This window comes from Sinohyriopsis cumingii, chromosome 1 (assembly GCF_028554795.1).
Source record: "Sinohyriopsis cumingii isolate HCF-2022 chromosome 1, ASM2855479v2, whole genome shotgun sequence".
Taxonomy (NCBI): Eukaryota; Metazoa; Mollusca; class Bivalvia; order Unionida; family Unionidae; genus Sinohyriopsis; species Sinohyriopsis cumingii.
Genome location: NC_142961.1, coordinates 69542330 through 69555486, shown reverse-complemented (window position 1 = coordinate 69555486; position 13157 = coordinate 69542330). Strand labels below are relative to the sequence as shown.

Sequence of the window (13157 nt, the reverse complement as noted above, 5' to 3'; positions counted from 1 at the left end):
TTTGCTGACTTCAGGTGTTTGTAGACTTGTTTAATTGTTATATTTGTTTTATATGTTCTTTTACAACCATTTGAAGTCTTACAAGATAGTAAATCCTATACTGATTATTTTATTTTTTCATTAAGTGTTATTGTATTGCAGTATGTTCTGCAATATGGTTTGTTGTATAACAGTATATCACAAAACAGTTTTGAGTGTATTGTTGCATCCCTAAATACCACTAACATACTTTTCCTTTATTCTTTGGTTTTTTATTGTAACAACTTGGCATTTCAGTTATTAAGGTGAATTCACTTTTTTTCATGGGCTACCTGTTTTGTAGATTTCATGGTTCCCATAAACTTAAAAGTTATAGATCAGTGAACAGTGGCCCTACAGTGAAAACAATAGAACCCTTTCCCCAATCCATGATTTTAAGTTCTGATGAAAATGTAAATCTTTGTACAATCATGAAAACAGAACCCATACAAATTAAATGCAATTTATTAACTGACTTAATTTGCATGATTTGTTCTTCCTGATTTTTCTTCCATTAAACTATTCGTAAGTAAACTGTTGTGTAGTTAAGAGTATAGTGATACTACTGATTATCATGGCTAACATTTAAAAAAAAAATTTTCATTGCAGTCAGTAAAATATAAATAACCACAATTTATAAATACTCTTTTTTAAAAAGAAAAAGTCACAAAATTATAATTCTGTATAAAATGAACAGCTATATGGTAAGTTGTTGTGAATTTTTTTTAAAATTCATGAAAGAAAACAAAATGTTTCTTTTGAAGGCTGTTCAAGATTCTCTTGCTCGTGAGATGCCGAAAGAACCTCCTGAAGATTGTCCAGAACCTACAAGTGTTCTACGGATACGGACACCAAAAAGAGATATGTTAACACGGAGATTTTTAGCCACGGATAAATTAAAGACGGTTTTTAATTACATCGTTACACAAGGCTATCATATGGAAGAATATAAAGTCCTAACAACATTTCCTAGGAGAGATGTAAGTCTACTGAAGCTTATTATTGGTTGTCTTGCTATTTAGTGTCAAAAATGGCAGATGAGACAGTAAGTTTACAGGCCAAAGCTGTTCATGAAGACAACCCCTGTGACACAGACACTGAACTCTCAGAGTAGATTGTCTGTTCTTACAAATGCTCATTTACTGTAACAGTTGGATATATTGGATTTTATTGATACATATGGGTTTTTGGCATATCAAGGTAATTGCTAGTATAAGTTTCTTGTTTGTTATATAACAATGACATAGCATAGGGTTACAATGAATTATCATGACGACTTTGTAATAGCTTGGGGTTACAATGAATTATCATAATGACATAGTAATAGCATGGGGTTACAGTTAATTATTATAATGACATAGTAATAGCATGGGGTTACAGTGAATTATCACGATACAGTTACAATAAATTATCATAATGGCATTGTAATAGCATGAGGTTACAATGAATCCTCATAATGACATAGTAAAAGCATGAGGTTACAATGAATTATCATAATGGCATAGTAAAAGCATGAGGTTACAATGAATCCTCATAATGACACAGTAATAGCATGAGGCTACAATGAATCCTCATAATGACATAATAGCATTGTAATAACGTGAGGTTACAATGAATCCTCATAATAACATAGTAATAGCATGAGGTTACAATGAATTATCATAATGGCATTGTAATAGCATGAGGTTACAGTGAATTTGGAAGGCATTATGCTGTTATCTTCAAAATGGAAGAAATAGTGCAATTTTCTCATGTAATGAAGACTTATCAATAACAAGTCTGAGTGGATGTAACTAACAGCCAGATCCTTTGCATTTTATCTCCTGTAGATGCAAAACAACTGCCACAGAATTATTGAAAATACAGTTTCCTTTCTACAAGATAACTTTAACTCATGTGGTTTGGAATCTGCAGCCGTGCTGATTCTGTACCAATTTTTGTTATCCTGTTGGCACATTCATTTGCTGATTACATATATCGAAGTAATAGGAGACATTCCAAACATATGATTCAAGTGCTGTACCGATGATTTAATAGACATTTTTGCACTAAGTTTCTCTGTTACTTTGTGTCTGTTTCTATTGAGTTTGAATATCAGCACTTCTGGTATTTCATGCATTGAATAAGCTTTTGTTCTGATTCATGTTTGTTGTTTTACTCTGGATATGAACAAATAATAACCACCAATCAGAACTCACTGCTTGGCGTACCAGAAATTTATCCAGTATGCCATATATATTTGCTAATAAATTGGCCTGACTGTAATTCGACCCTTCCCATTCTATTTGTTGAGTTACAAAAAGCCAACTTTTCTTTGACTCTCCTATAAATCGGGGTATATTTTGCAAGTTAGATCCATCTGAATGGGTGACTTGTCATCAGTGAATCAGAGTTTGGTAAACTAAAAAAGCCAATACAGATAGATACATATGCCACTCTCTCAATAATTAAGACCCTGACAAGTGAACCTGCTTATAACATGGTTTCTGGCATGGATCCCTATTTTTCAAAGAAAATATAAATTGGCCCCTATGTGTTGAATGTGAAGAAAATTGCAATCAGAAGTAGTAAATGAAACCTTGATATGTTGCTTGTTTTATTGTCAAAAATGGCAGTTAGGCCTGAAAAGTTAGAATTCACATCATGAAATGTGCATGTTTTAATAAGAAATTAAATATTTTGAGATTTTATTTAAAAAATATTTCTTAATACACTGTAAAAAATATATGGTGAAATAGTGATAAATGAAATATGCTTGAAAATTCTAACAGGTGGTAATATTGAAAGAAATAAACACCAGTTAAATATGTCTTATCAGGTGAAATTTATGTTTTAATCTTTTAATTCTGTTTCAGTGTAAATAGTATTATTGTGGCATGTTCTCTTCTATTAAAATATGTAAAGAGTCTAATGACCAACACATCAATACCCATGAGCACTTATGTGAGAACCTTATTAAGTGCTGGCTGGCTTTGATCTACAACTTGGGGAATTGCTTGTTGCATTGTAAAAATCAATTGAAAGAAGCCTGTGTTTTATGATGTTAAGTATGTCATTTGTATAAAAGCAAGTAAGGCAGGTACAATAAAATAATTCATAAGTATACAAATCCTACCTGCATAAGATCTTGTGATCACTATCATATATCAAAATCAGTCCATTTTATTTGATCAGTGGTTTCATATTTTATGTACTTAACGTCATTAAAGTATATATATATATGTGTGTGTATGTATGTATGTATGTATGTATATATATATATATATATATATATATATATATATATATATATATATATATATATATATATATATATATATTTATCAGTATTGTATCCTAATCATTTGTAAATGTGGTCATGGAGGGTTAAGGAATCAAGCGAATGCATACTCTGAATGAAAAGCCTGGAGTCATAGGTGAAGTGAGTTTGAAAATTAGTAGTAAACTCAAAATTGCAGAATAGACACTTAAAGGATGGCTCAAGGATGAGTAGAAATTTTGGGATTGCTTGTATGATGTTTTATTCTAATGATGGGTTCAAATGAAAACAGGTATGGACTGCAAACAATAGTGAATTTGATGATGATGTTTACACATGTTCTGACATTCATTTGAAGATTTAGAACTCTACTTGGCACTGAACAAGTACATGTATTAAATTTGTGGCTTGATCAAAAGGATTGTCAGCTTCAAAACAAAGTGAGTGCTGCATTTACAAGCCACCTCTACTGGCAGAAAACTTGGGTAATATCAATTGGGAATTCAGATCTATCTTACGAAAAATGAAAACAAATCAAATCAAAACTCTTATTGCATCAAACACAGTGTTTATACAGCAAAACTTAAATATTAATAAAAATACAGGTTGTTCAGACTTGCATGAAAATTGAAGCAATATACCTGCTAGTAAACACCCGTATTAAACAACCATAGATGGACATTCTCTTTGTGATGGGTTTTATTTAATTTACCCATAATATTTTCAAATTATTAAATAACTGTAGATACAAGTATTGTGTATTGAATACTGTCTTAAAACATATAAACAAAGCATACATATACAAATTTCTGAATAGGAATAGAGGCATTAAAACAAAAATGTTTTAATTGGCACTATTTTTGTGTACTGCAAACATCTAGTTTCCAACATTTCCCCCAGATTTATCATTTTTTTGTAGTTACCTGGTGTGCTAATTTGTAGAAGGTGAATGGGTCTTGGCCAAAGTTTTCCATTGTTACCAACATAAATGTGTATGCCATGACTATTTCTGATGAATACTTATCTGTTCCAGTTGTTAATTTCTGTTTTCCTAAAAAAACTTTGTAGCCACAAAGCACTTTACTACAGAAATGTGAAAGCTTACCTCATGGACTTGTATCAAAATCCTATAATTGAATAATTGTCCAAGCATTCATAGTTCATACCATGTGCCCTTTAACGATTATTGTGCAGTGGTGGTGTCAGCACATATTTGAGCTTTAAAAAAATATTTGTTGTCTCAGTACTAATTAAAAGAAATAAAGATACCAGCAACAAAAACTAACTTTTATTATCATTTTCCAAGACTTTACTTTTGGGCTTTAATTTTCATCAATAAGTGTTATTCTGATGTCGTTGTTGTTGTTGTTGTGGGGTTTAACGCCATTTTTCAGCACACGATAGGCCATATATGGCGGCCAGTATTAATGGTGGAGGAAGAACCCGGGAAAACCCCGGAAAGAACCACCGACCCACGAGAAGCTACTGGCATGCTCTCTCACATATCTACATTGGCTGAATCTGAGACTCGAACCGGCGCAGACAGAGGTGAGATGGCAGTGATCCGTAACGGCGAACGCTTTAGACCACTCGGCCACTCGGGGCCCCATTCTGATGTCAAAAGTCTGCCTAGTACTTTGTTTCTAAAGCAGTGAGGAGAAATATTTGAATTGGCTGCAGGGTTCCTGTTCTTTCCGGAAGTCCGGGGAAAAGTTTATATGCATATCGATTATGTATTATATTATAGGCTGTGTATTGCAAGTCGTATCAATACAAGGCACACATCTATCTTTTCGCCTTATTTATCATGCTTTAAATATTTAAATGTCATGTTAATCAAGAGCTTAAGACAGAATAGTCATCAGTAAGAAATTGTTTGCATCTCCGTCATTAACATCTTTCATACAAATAAAAGCTTATTTTTTGTTATAAAAGATAATAGAGGGTGCATATACACTTCATTACCGTATATACATATTTCTGTGGAGAATTATTGCTAAGGTGTTATGTGAGGTGTTTTTTTTCCACCCCTTAATAAATTTTATTCATAATTGTAAGGAATCATTATGAAGCTAAGACATGTCGTTGGGTGAAATGTGTGCTTGTCCTTTTATCCTTGAACTCAAGGTTACAGCCATGGCTGAAATTTTTGTGTTTGGTTCTAGGTAAAGTTTATTCATTTCTTTATATTAACTAAACTCAGTGATGGATTGTCTTCTTAATTGGAATAAATCATTATGAAGCCACAATTTTTTTTGTGCTGCACTATTACTCTGTTAGTCAACTTCCATCAAAGAAAATATTGTATCAAGATTTTGGGTTTAGAAAAGTTAATTTGCTTATATTTTCCTAAACCCCTTGATAGATTTTGTTTGTATATTGCATGATTCATTATAAAACTAAAACAGTTCATTGGGGTCAAAGTCAAATTGTATAGCACTTATTTGCCAAAAATTAATTTGGGTACGTCTGACATTACACACATGTCTAAACCATTACATGCTTACCTATTTGTGTTGTGATATAATGCATTTCTCATATTAACATCTGACAAGTTTAAATATGTCAGAACAGCATCATGTCGATGACATCTTTTAATAAACCAAAATCTAAGCTGATTTAAGTCTGTCTTGTAGTAGATATATAATAGTAAAACTAATTTTCTGTTTTCTTTCTTATAGTTGAGCCAACTGGACTCTGATAAGACACTAGAGGAATTGAAACTGTATCCTCAGGAGACACTGATTCTGGAGGAAAGGACTTAAATTGTGATCTCATGTGACAATCATTCATTTATTTTACATTCAACTGAAGATGCATGGCTTCTGTTGGAGAATATGAAACATGATTATCATGTGATCATTGTGGAAAAAAATTATATTTGTTTCACATGAAGATGGGTGGTTCTCCTGGGATGTATTGAGCTTAGGTGTGTGTACATACTTTCATGCTGCTACACAGTATCATTCTTGAGCCTGTGTTTAGCATATAGAGAGATATGGGTGTCACATTTCTAAACAGCATCATTTTTTAGCCTGTTTAGCATATAGAGTGACATTGGTATCACTTTGCTACACATCATCATTCTGGAGCCTGTGTTTAGCATATAGAGAGGTATGGGTGTCACATTTCTAAACAGCATCATTCTGGACCCTGTGTTTAGCATATAGAGTGATAATGGTGTCACTTTGCTACACAGCATCTTTCTGGAGCCTGTGTTTAGCATATAGCAGGACATTAGTGTCACTTTTTTACACAGCATCATTCTGGAGCCTGTGTTTAGCATATATAGTGACAATGGTGTCACTTTGGTGGTAGTGGGGTCTGCATCCTTGTCCCAGTCAACATTAAGATTTAGTGTTAAAAGTTTTTAAAGTTTATCATCAGTTTCTGTATTCAGCTGAAACTTTGCTAAAATATTATGGTATGCTTGAAGTTTGATATGCTAGGATTCTGTATCACTTATGCTAGCAAATAGCAGCAATGTCAAAGCATCGTTGGCAGGCAAGAAATAGTATTTTGTTAAACTTTACGAAAACCTCGTACAATCAAAATCAAGCATGACTGAACCAGGTGTTGTTCCAGACACATTCACATAACAGATGAAAGCCTTTATTTCATATTTTTCAGTAGCATTTCATGGTCATTTGTGAATTTGGCCAGTAAACACTTGTAATCTTTCCAAGACGTTACTAATGTTTTGATGTCTGTAGTCAGCATTATCATTATATCTTGTTAGGTACAATGCACTTAGATGTGAAATACACATTCAGTTTTCAGTCCAAATTGAGGTACAAAACTTAGACCTGAAAAACAGTCTGAAATTTTACAAAGTGCATTGATCATTGTTTGTTGCATGGCATTTGATTGCTTTGCAGTGAAACTGTGTTTGAATGTTTCATTTTTGTTTTCTGTTAATGCCTAAAATTTTGACACCTGATCAAATCCAAGATATATTAAATAGAGGTTTTTGGAGTGATCTGAACTGTGTTTCTGTATTAATTTTTTGTAAATCAGCATAAGAAAAAGTGATAACTTGATAATACATCTTTTCAGCTTGTCTTTGGATTTCTGCAATCAATTTCATCAAATCTCTTAAATTCCTCATCATTATCACTGTTGATAAATGCTGCATGTCTTCATCTGTCCTCATTTCAGGCATATCTGTGTTGTAGATTTCCTCTTTGCTTTCATCCTTCCACAAGGTGTTATCTTCAGTGAATTCCTTTTTTGTTAGAGATGTATCACTCTTTGAATAAATGAATGATGAGACTAGGATCCAACTTTACCCTTATGTCCACTTTCCACTGGCACAGGTCAGCCAACCCTAGCTTTCTCATTCTTTCAGTTGGTGTAAACGTATTTTGATCACAATTATACCACTCATTCCATTTTTCTTCTGAGCATTGTCTTTATGAGCTTATTAAAGCTGACAACTAAGGGATGAGGCATTGATGTTATCCTGGCAGGAATTATGACCAGTTGTCTGGTAATCAGTATTTGGCATTTTCTAGACATCATCTGATCTGTGGCTTTAGAAGGCATGCAACTAGTAGGCTTCTTCTGATGAAATTGCCATGCAGAACTAGTATGTCTTCTTCTGGCATACTTGCATGCAGAACTATTAGACTTCTTCTGGCATACTTGCTATGCAGAACTAGTAGGCTTCTGGTGGAATTGGCATGCAGAACTAGTAGGCTTCTCCTGGCGTACTTGCCATGCAGAACTAGTAGTCTTTATCTGGCATACTTGCATGCAGAACTATTAGACTTTTTCTGGCATACTTGCATGCAGAACTAGTAGACTTTTTCTGGCATACTTGCATGCAGAACTATTAGACTTTTTCTGGCATACTTGCTATGCAGAACTAGTAGGCTTCTGGTGTAATTGGCATGCAGAACTAGTAGTCTTCTTCTGGCATACTTGCATGCAGAACTATTAGACTTCTTCTGGCATACTTGCATGCAGAACTATTAGACTTCTTCTGGCATACTTGCTATGCAGAACTAGTAGGCTTCTTCTGGTGTAACTGCACAAGACTAGTAGGCTTGTGGTGCCTGGCCATTTTCTACATACGTGTCTATACAAATGAGGACGTCTTCAAGAGTTTAGATGAAATGATTATATTTACATAGATAACCACAGCAGCACTAACAGGATTTATAAACATTATTTCTTAACTGAGGCTGATTAAAAATATAATTGCAATGGGAGAGTTTCTTATTTCACCTGGAGTGAATGTAATGTGTGTGTAATGCCTCTGTGACATGATTATATGTTATATCAATAAGGAAAAAGTTCATGTTTGTTCTGCTGTAAAACATGAACCTCTTTTGAAAACAAGTCGTTAAAAGAATATATTATACATAACAAATTATGGCAGGCATATATGCAAAAATATTTTAACTTAGGTCCACTGAAGTACAGAGCCTTTTATTTTATTGCTTTTGGTAATTAAATTTAAATTTAATGTTATTGTTATTTGTGGCCCACCTGTTCAAAGAAAATGGGGGAAATAGTATCCATATTTCTGTCCATCCTTCCATCCGTCACTTTAATTCAGATATGTTGATCACTCAATACTTTGGAGTACCACCTTGACAGTGATATCCTTGGTATCCATATTGGAGTACCACCTTGACAGTGATATCCTCTTGGTATCCGTATAGAACTTCATTAGGTGTATTGCTTACCACATTGATGGTAGGGTGTATGTGCTATCTTTAATGTCAAGGTCATGACTTGTTATTTTAAATTTTCCAACGCTCTTTCCCTTCCACTCTATAACTTTAAAGCTGTTTGAGAATATGTTTGTATTATGTAGGTAAGTGGTGGTTAAAGGCACATCAGCACAGTAGTGGCTGTATGATGCCAACTAAAATGTAAAGTTTCAAAAATGTAATAGTGATGAATTGGACAGTTTTAGTAAGATAAACCCCTCTAACAATGCAGAGATGAATAGCAGCAGTATTAAATATAAAAGGTAACAAAGTTGAAAGTCTGTAAAAGTTAAAAAATAAAAATATTGATAAAGATAAAACATCAGATCTTTTAAATATTTGATCAAAATCTGATAAATAAATTGCATTCCATGTTTGCAATTAGGGATGAAACTTGGTATACGTATACATTATCACTAGATGATACGTTACATGTGTCATGCTTTCGCCACTTTTCCATTTCCTACTGACACCTTGAAAGCTGTTTGAGATTAAGGGATGAAACTGTATTCTTATATTTCACTAGAAGGTGTCACATAGCACATTGTGCATGCTGTCTTCAGGGTCAAGGTCACAGCTCAAATTTATAGTTTCTAGTCACCTTTTCCCTTCAATTGTACAACTTTAAAACCATTTGAGATTAAGAGATGAAACTTTGTATCCTTGTATATCATCAGCATATGGTTCACAGATACCACATTGGAGGTTCCATCTTCATAGTCAAGGTCACAGTTCAATATTTGACCTTTTCATCACTTTCCGTTTAGTTCCATAACCTTAAAGCTGGTTGGATAAAACTTAGTAAGGTATACATAATAACTAAAAGGTGTCATCAAGACAGATCATGGCATTATATTTCACATTTCCATCACACACACTATCATAGTTTCAAATGCATTTGATATTAAAAAACTTGGTATACTTGTTCATCATCACTGGAAGATGTAGCACATTTTGTAGTCTTTAAGGTCAAGGTCATGGTTCAATATTTTAGTTTTCCTTCACACTTTCCCTTTTGTTCTGTAACTTTAGGATTAACAGATGAAACTTAATATACTCATACATCATCTTTTAATGTGCCACAAAGGATTTCTGTCTTCAAGAATAAGATCAAGGCCCAATATTTAGGTTTTCCATCACGATTTCCTATCATTGGGTTCTTTCCTGAAGGTCAAGATCATGGCTCAGTAATTTAAATTTTACATCTAACTTTAACTTCCACTCCAAATTTTCAGAAAATGTTGAGATTATTGGATGACGTTTGGTAGATTTATTTACATCAGTAGAAGATGTGTTGTGAAATATCTTGGGGTTTGTGTCTTTAAGGTCAAAGTAATTGTAATATTTTTAGATTTCAGTCCCATTTGTACATCAGCTTTCCAATTCCAAAAGCTGTTTAAAATAAATGGAGGAAGCTTGGCATACTTGTACATTGTCACATTGAGGTCACAGGTCAGTATTTTAAGGTTTTCGTTGTTTGTATTTTATACCATAAAAGTTGTTGGAGTTACAGGGATGAACCATGCTTGTCCGTTTGATGGTATTTCATGTTCCAAAATTTTTCACTTAACAGTCATGGTCAATTACCATTATTACTCCTAGTCAGCATATTTGCTGTAATGTCAATGAGATGATGCAGTTATATTTGGTTAAATTCCATTTATCTAGTAGCTTTACAGCTCTGCCTTAAGGATCGGGTGATTTATTTACTTTGAACTCTTGTGTCCTTGCCTATGTAACAAAGGGGCAAAAAGTCAATGAAGTTGCTTGTGGGTTTTTTTGGCCCTATGGTGGGGGTGGTGGGTGTAATACCCCACTTCGAATATGGAATGAACATACTCTTGTCCATCTGCCAGCCAGGTGGGGTATTTATGGTCTTTGAACTCATTTCTTGTTCAACGTACATTTACTGACTAATCTTAATGTGCTTAGATGTGTTGTGGTTTTTGAGGAGAAGCAAAGCAGAGAATTAGCCAAAAACAAAAAGAAATCAATAGGCAACTTTGTTGTTTGATCATTTTCCAACAGAATCAGTTATAGAAAGAAAATCTTATGGACCAATAACTAGGCAAGGCTGCTTACAGAGTATACGAGTTCCACCCCTCACATGGGGAATTATCAGAGTCATAGCATTTATCATAAAGAAACTCCAATTTTGGTATTACACATATTTACAAGGTTAAAATCAGTTATCCAAGCATGTCAACATGTTGTATCCCAAAGAAAATGTTACTACTTTTGAATAGCCATAAATGCTTACATAAATTTGTCAGTAAACATCAAAATGAAGTTTGAGTAGTCGACCAAGTTGAGCACTTTTGAGAAAATTGGACCTGATATAAGATTTAAAAAATTTTGGTAGTAGGTGTTTCACATTATTGAAAAAGCCAACTTTCATTAATTACCAAAATTGTGCAAAAAGGTTAAAAAGACTTGGTTATTAATTTTGGAATGTTTCTTTTTTAATTTCCGCTTTTGCACATAATAACTTGAGCTTGCAATTGAGATAAGAATTCTTTTTTTCAGACCTCGTAGTCTATACATGTAAATTAAAATATAAATGTAAAAGTATTTTAAACATTAAAGATCATAGGTATCTTGTGTACTAATATACAGATACATTTACTGCAATGGACTGTGTCCAGCATTGCTAAGAATGAAAATACTTAAGACATTTAAAGACTAATAAGAGAATTCAAACGAATATCATTGTTCCAGAGATTTCAAGATACAATTCTTACTATCAGATGTTCATGTCATCATTAAAAAGACATACCTTGTCGTTAATTCTTCAAAAATGAATACATTATAGTTTACAAACATGTTAGAGGCACTGTTCCATCTTGGAAAGCTTAATAGAAAACAAAGATTATTATTGTAACCAATAACTAGGTTTCTTTTCATACATTCAATTCAGTTTTTCCACAGAGAAGTGCAGTATAATATACAGCAATAAGATTTGAATAATCAAATTTCAATATTCAAAGAACAATTTCTAAATTTATCAAAAAGCCTGTTTCTTTTTTTTTGAGTTAGCAAAATCTGTAATGTCTCATCATATCTTCATTATCTGACTGATTGGATTTTAAACTATGAGCCAAATACATACATCTGTTGACATGTGTAAGAGAATGGCCATTAAGATATACAGGATGAGATGGTCATTTGAAAGATGTTGACAAAGTCCATTCATACCTATTTTTATGTATTATGGATGAGGTCACTCTCAAATGCATACTGTTCATATATCTTTAATAATTTCCTTAAACTTGCAATAGAAAGTCTTATCAATAACATACAAGCAACACTAAAATGGTTATATATAAAAAAAATGATACATTCGGTGTTAAATGCAACCCCACATGAAACTGTCCAAAATGTATGATTTGTTAAATTGGACCTTGTAATTAGTGATATAATATGCCCATTCTTGTACCATTCAGTGAAGGCAAGGGATCTGAAAAAAAATGTCTTTTCACACAGTGTATATAAATCTGATGGTGATTTAAGTATTGATGAGTCTGTCCCAGATTTGGTAAATTTATAATGGTTATAATCCCCTCTATTTATTATACAAATAAAAAAGGTATACTTGTCATTAATGTGTTAAATTTTATTTGAATATCATATTGTGAATTCATTAATTTGTGACATAGCAATTTTTATGAATTTCATGTTTGCTAGAAGCCACAAAATCTATGACTAGTTGAACAATGGTCCTTACAAACAATGAAATCCATGACTCGACAAACGATGATCTTTGCAAGATATGAAATCCATGACTCGCTGACCAATAATCCTTACAAGCCATGAAATCCATGACTTGATGAACAATGATCCTTAGAAGCCATGAAATACATGGCTTGATGAACAGTGATCCTTACACACCATGAAATCCATGACACACTGAACAATGATTCTTACAAGCCTTGATTTTCAATTTAGCCGCTGTGGCAGTCCTACTGAATGTAAGTTCAGCACCATTTTCATTTAGGACCAACGAGACACAATTAGAAAAAAAACTTTCAGTGAAAACCCCATGTTCATATGACCATCCATTCAAGAGAATTATTGACAAGATATTCATTATGTTCGTTATGGCAGTCATGTTTGCAGTCAGATCAGCACTGTTTACATAAGGAGCAACTATCTATCATAGT

At 33.2% G+C, this 13157-nt stretch overlaps 1 protein-coding gene across 1 annotated transcript in view; it reads left to right on the top strand.

The window, feature by feature from the left end:
• LOC149807077 (FAS-associated factor 1-like) overlaps nucleotides 1–12595 on the top strand; it is a 101945-nt gene extending 89350 nt beyond the window's left edge. The window contains exons 16-17 of the mRNA XM_089961557.1: nucleotides 783–998; nucleotides 5959–12595. Of these exons, the coding sequence (XP_089817683.1) occupies nucleotides 783–998; nucleotides 5959–6042 (300 nt within the window). The 3' untranslated portion in view covers nucleotides 6043–12595. The remainder of the gene's footprint in view (nucleotides 1–782; nucleotides 999–5958) is intronic.
• Nucleotides 12596–13157: the final 562 nt, after the last annotated feature.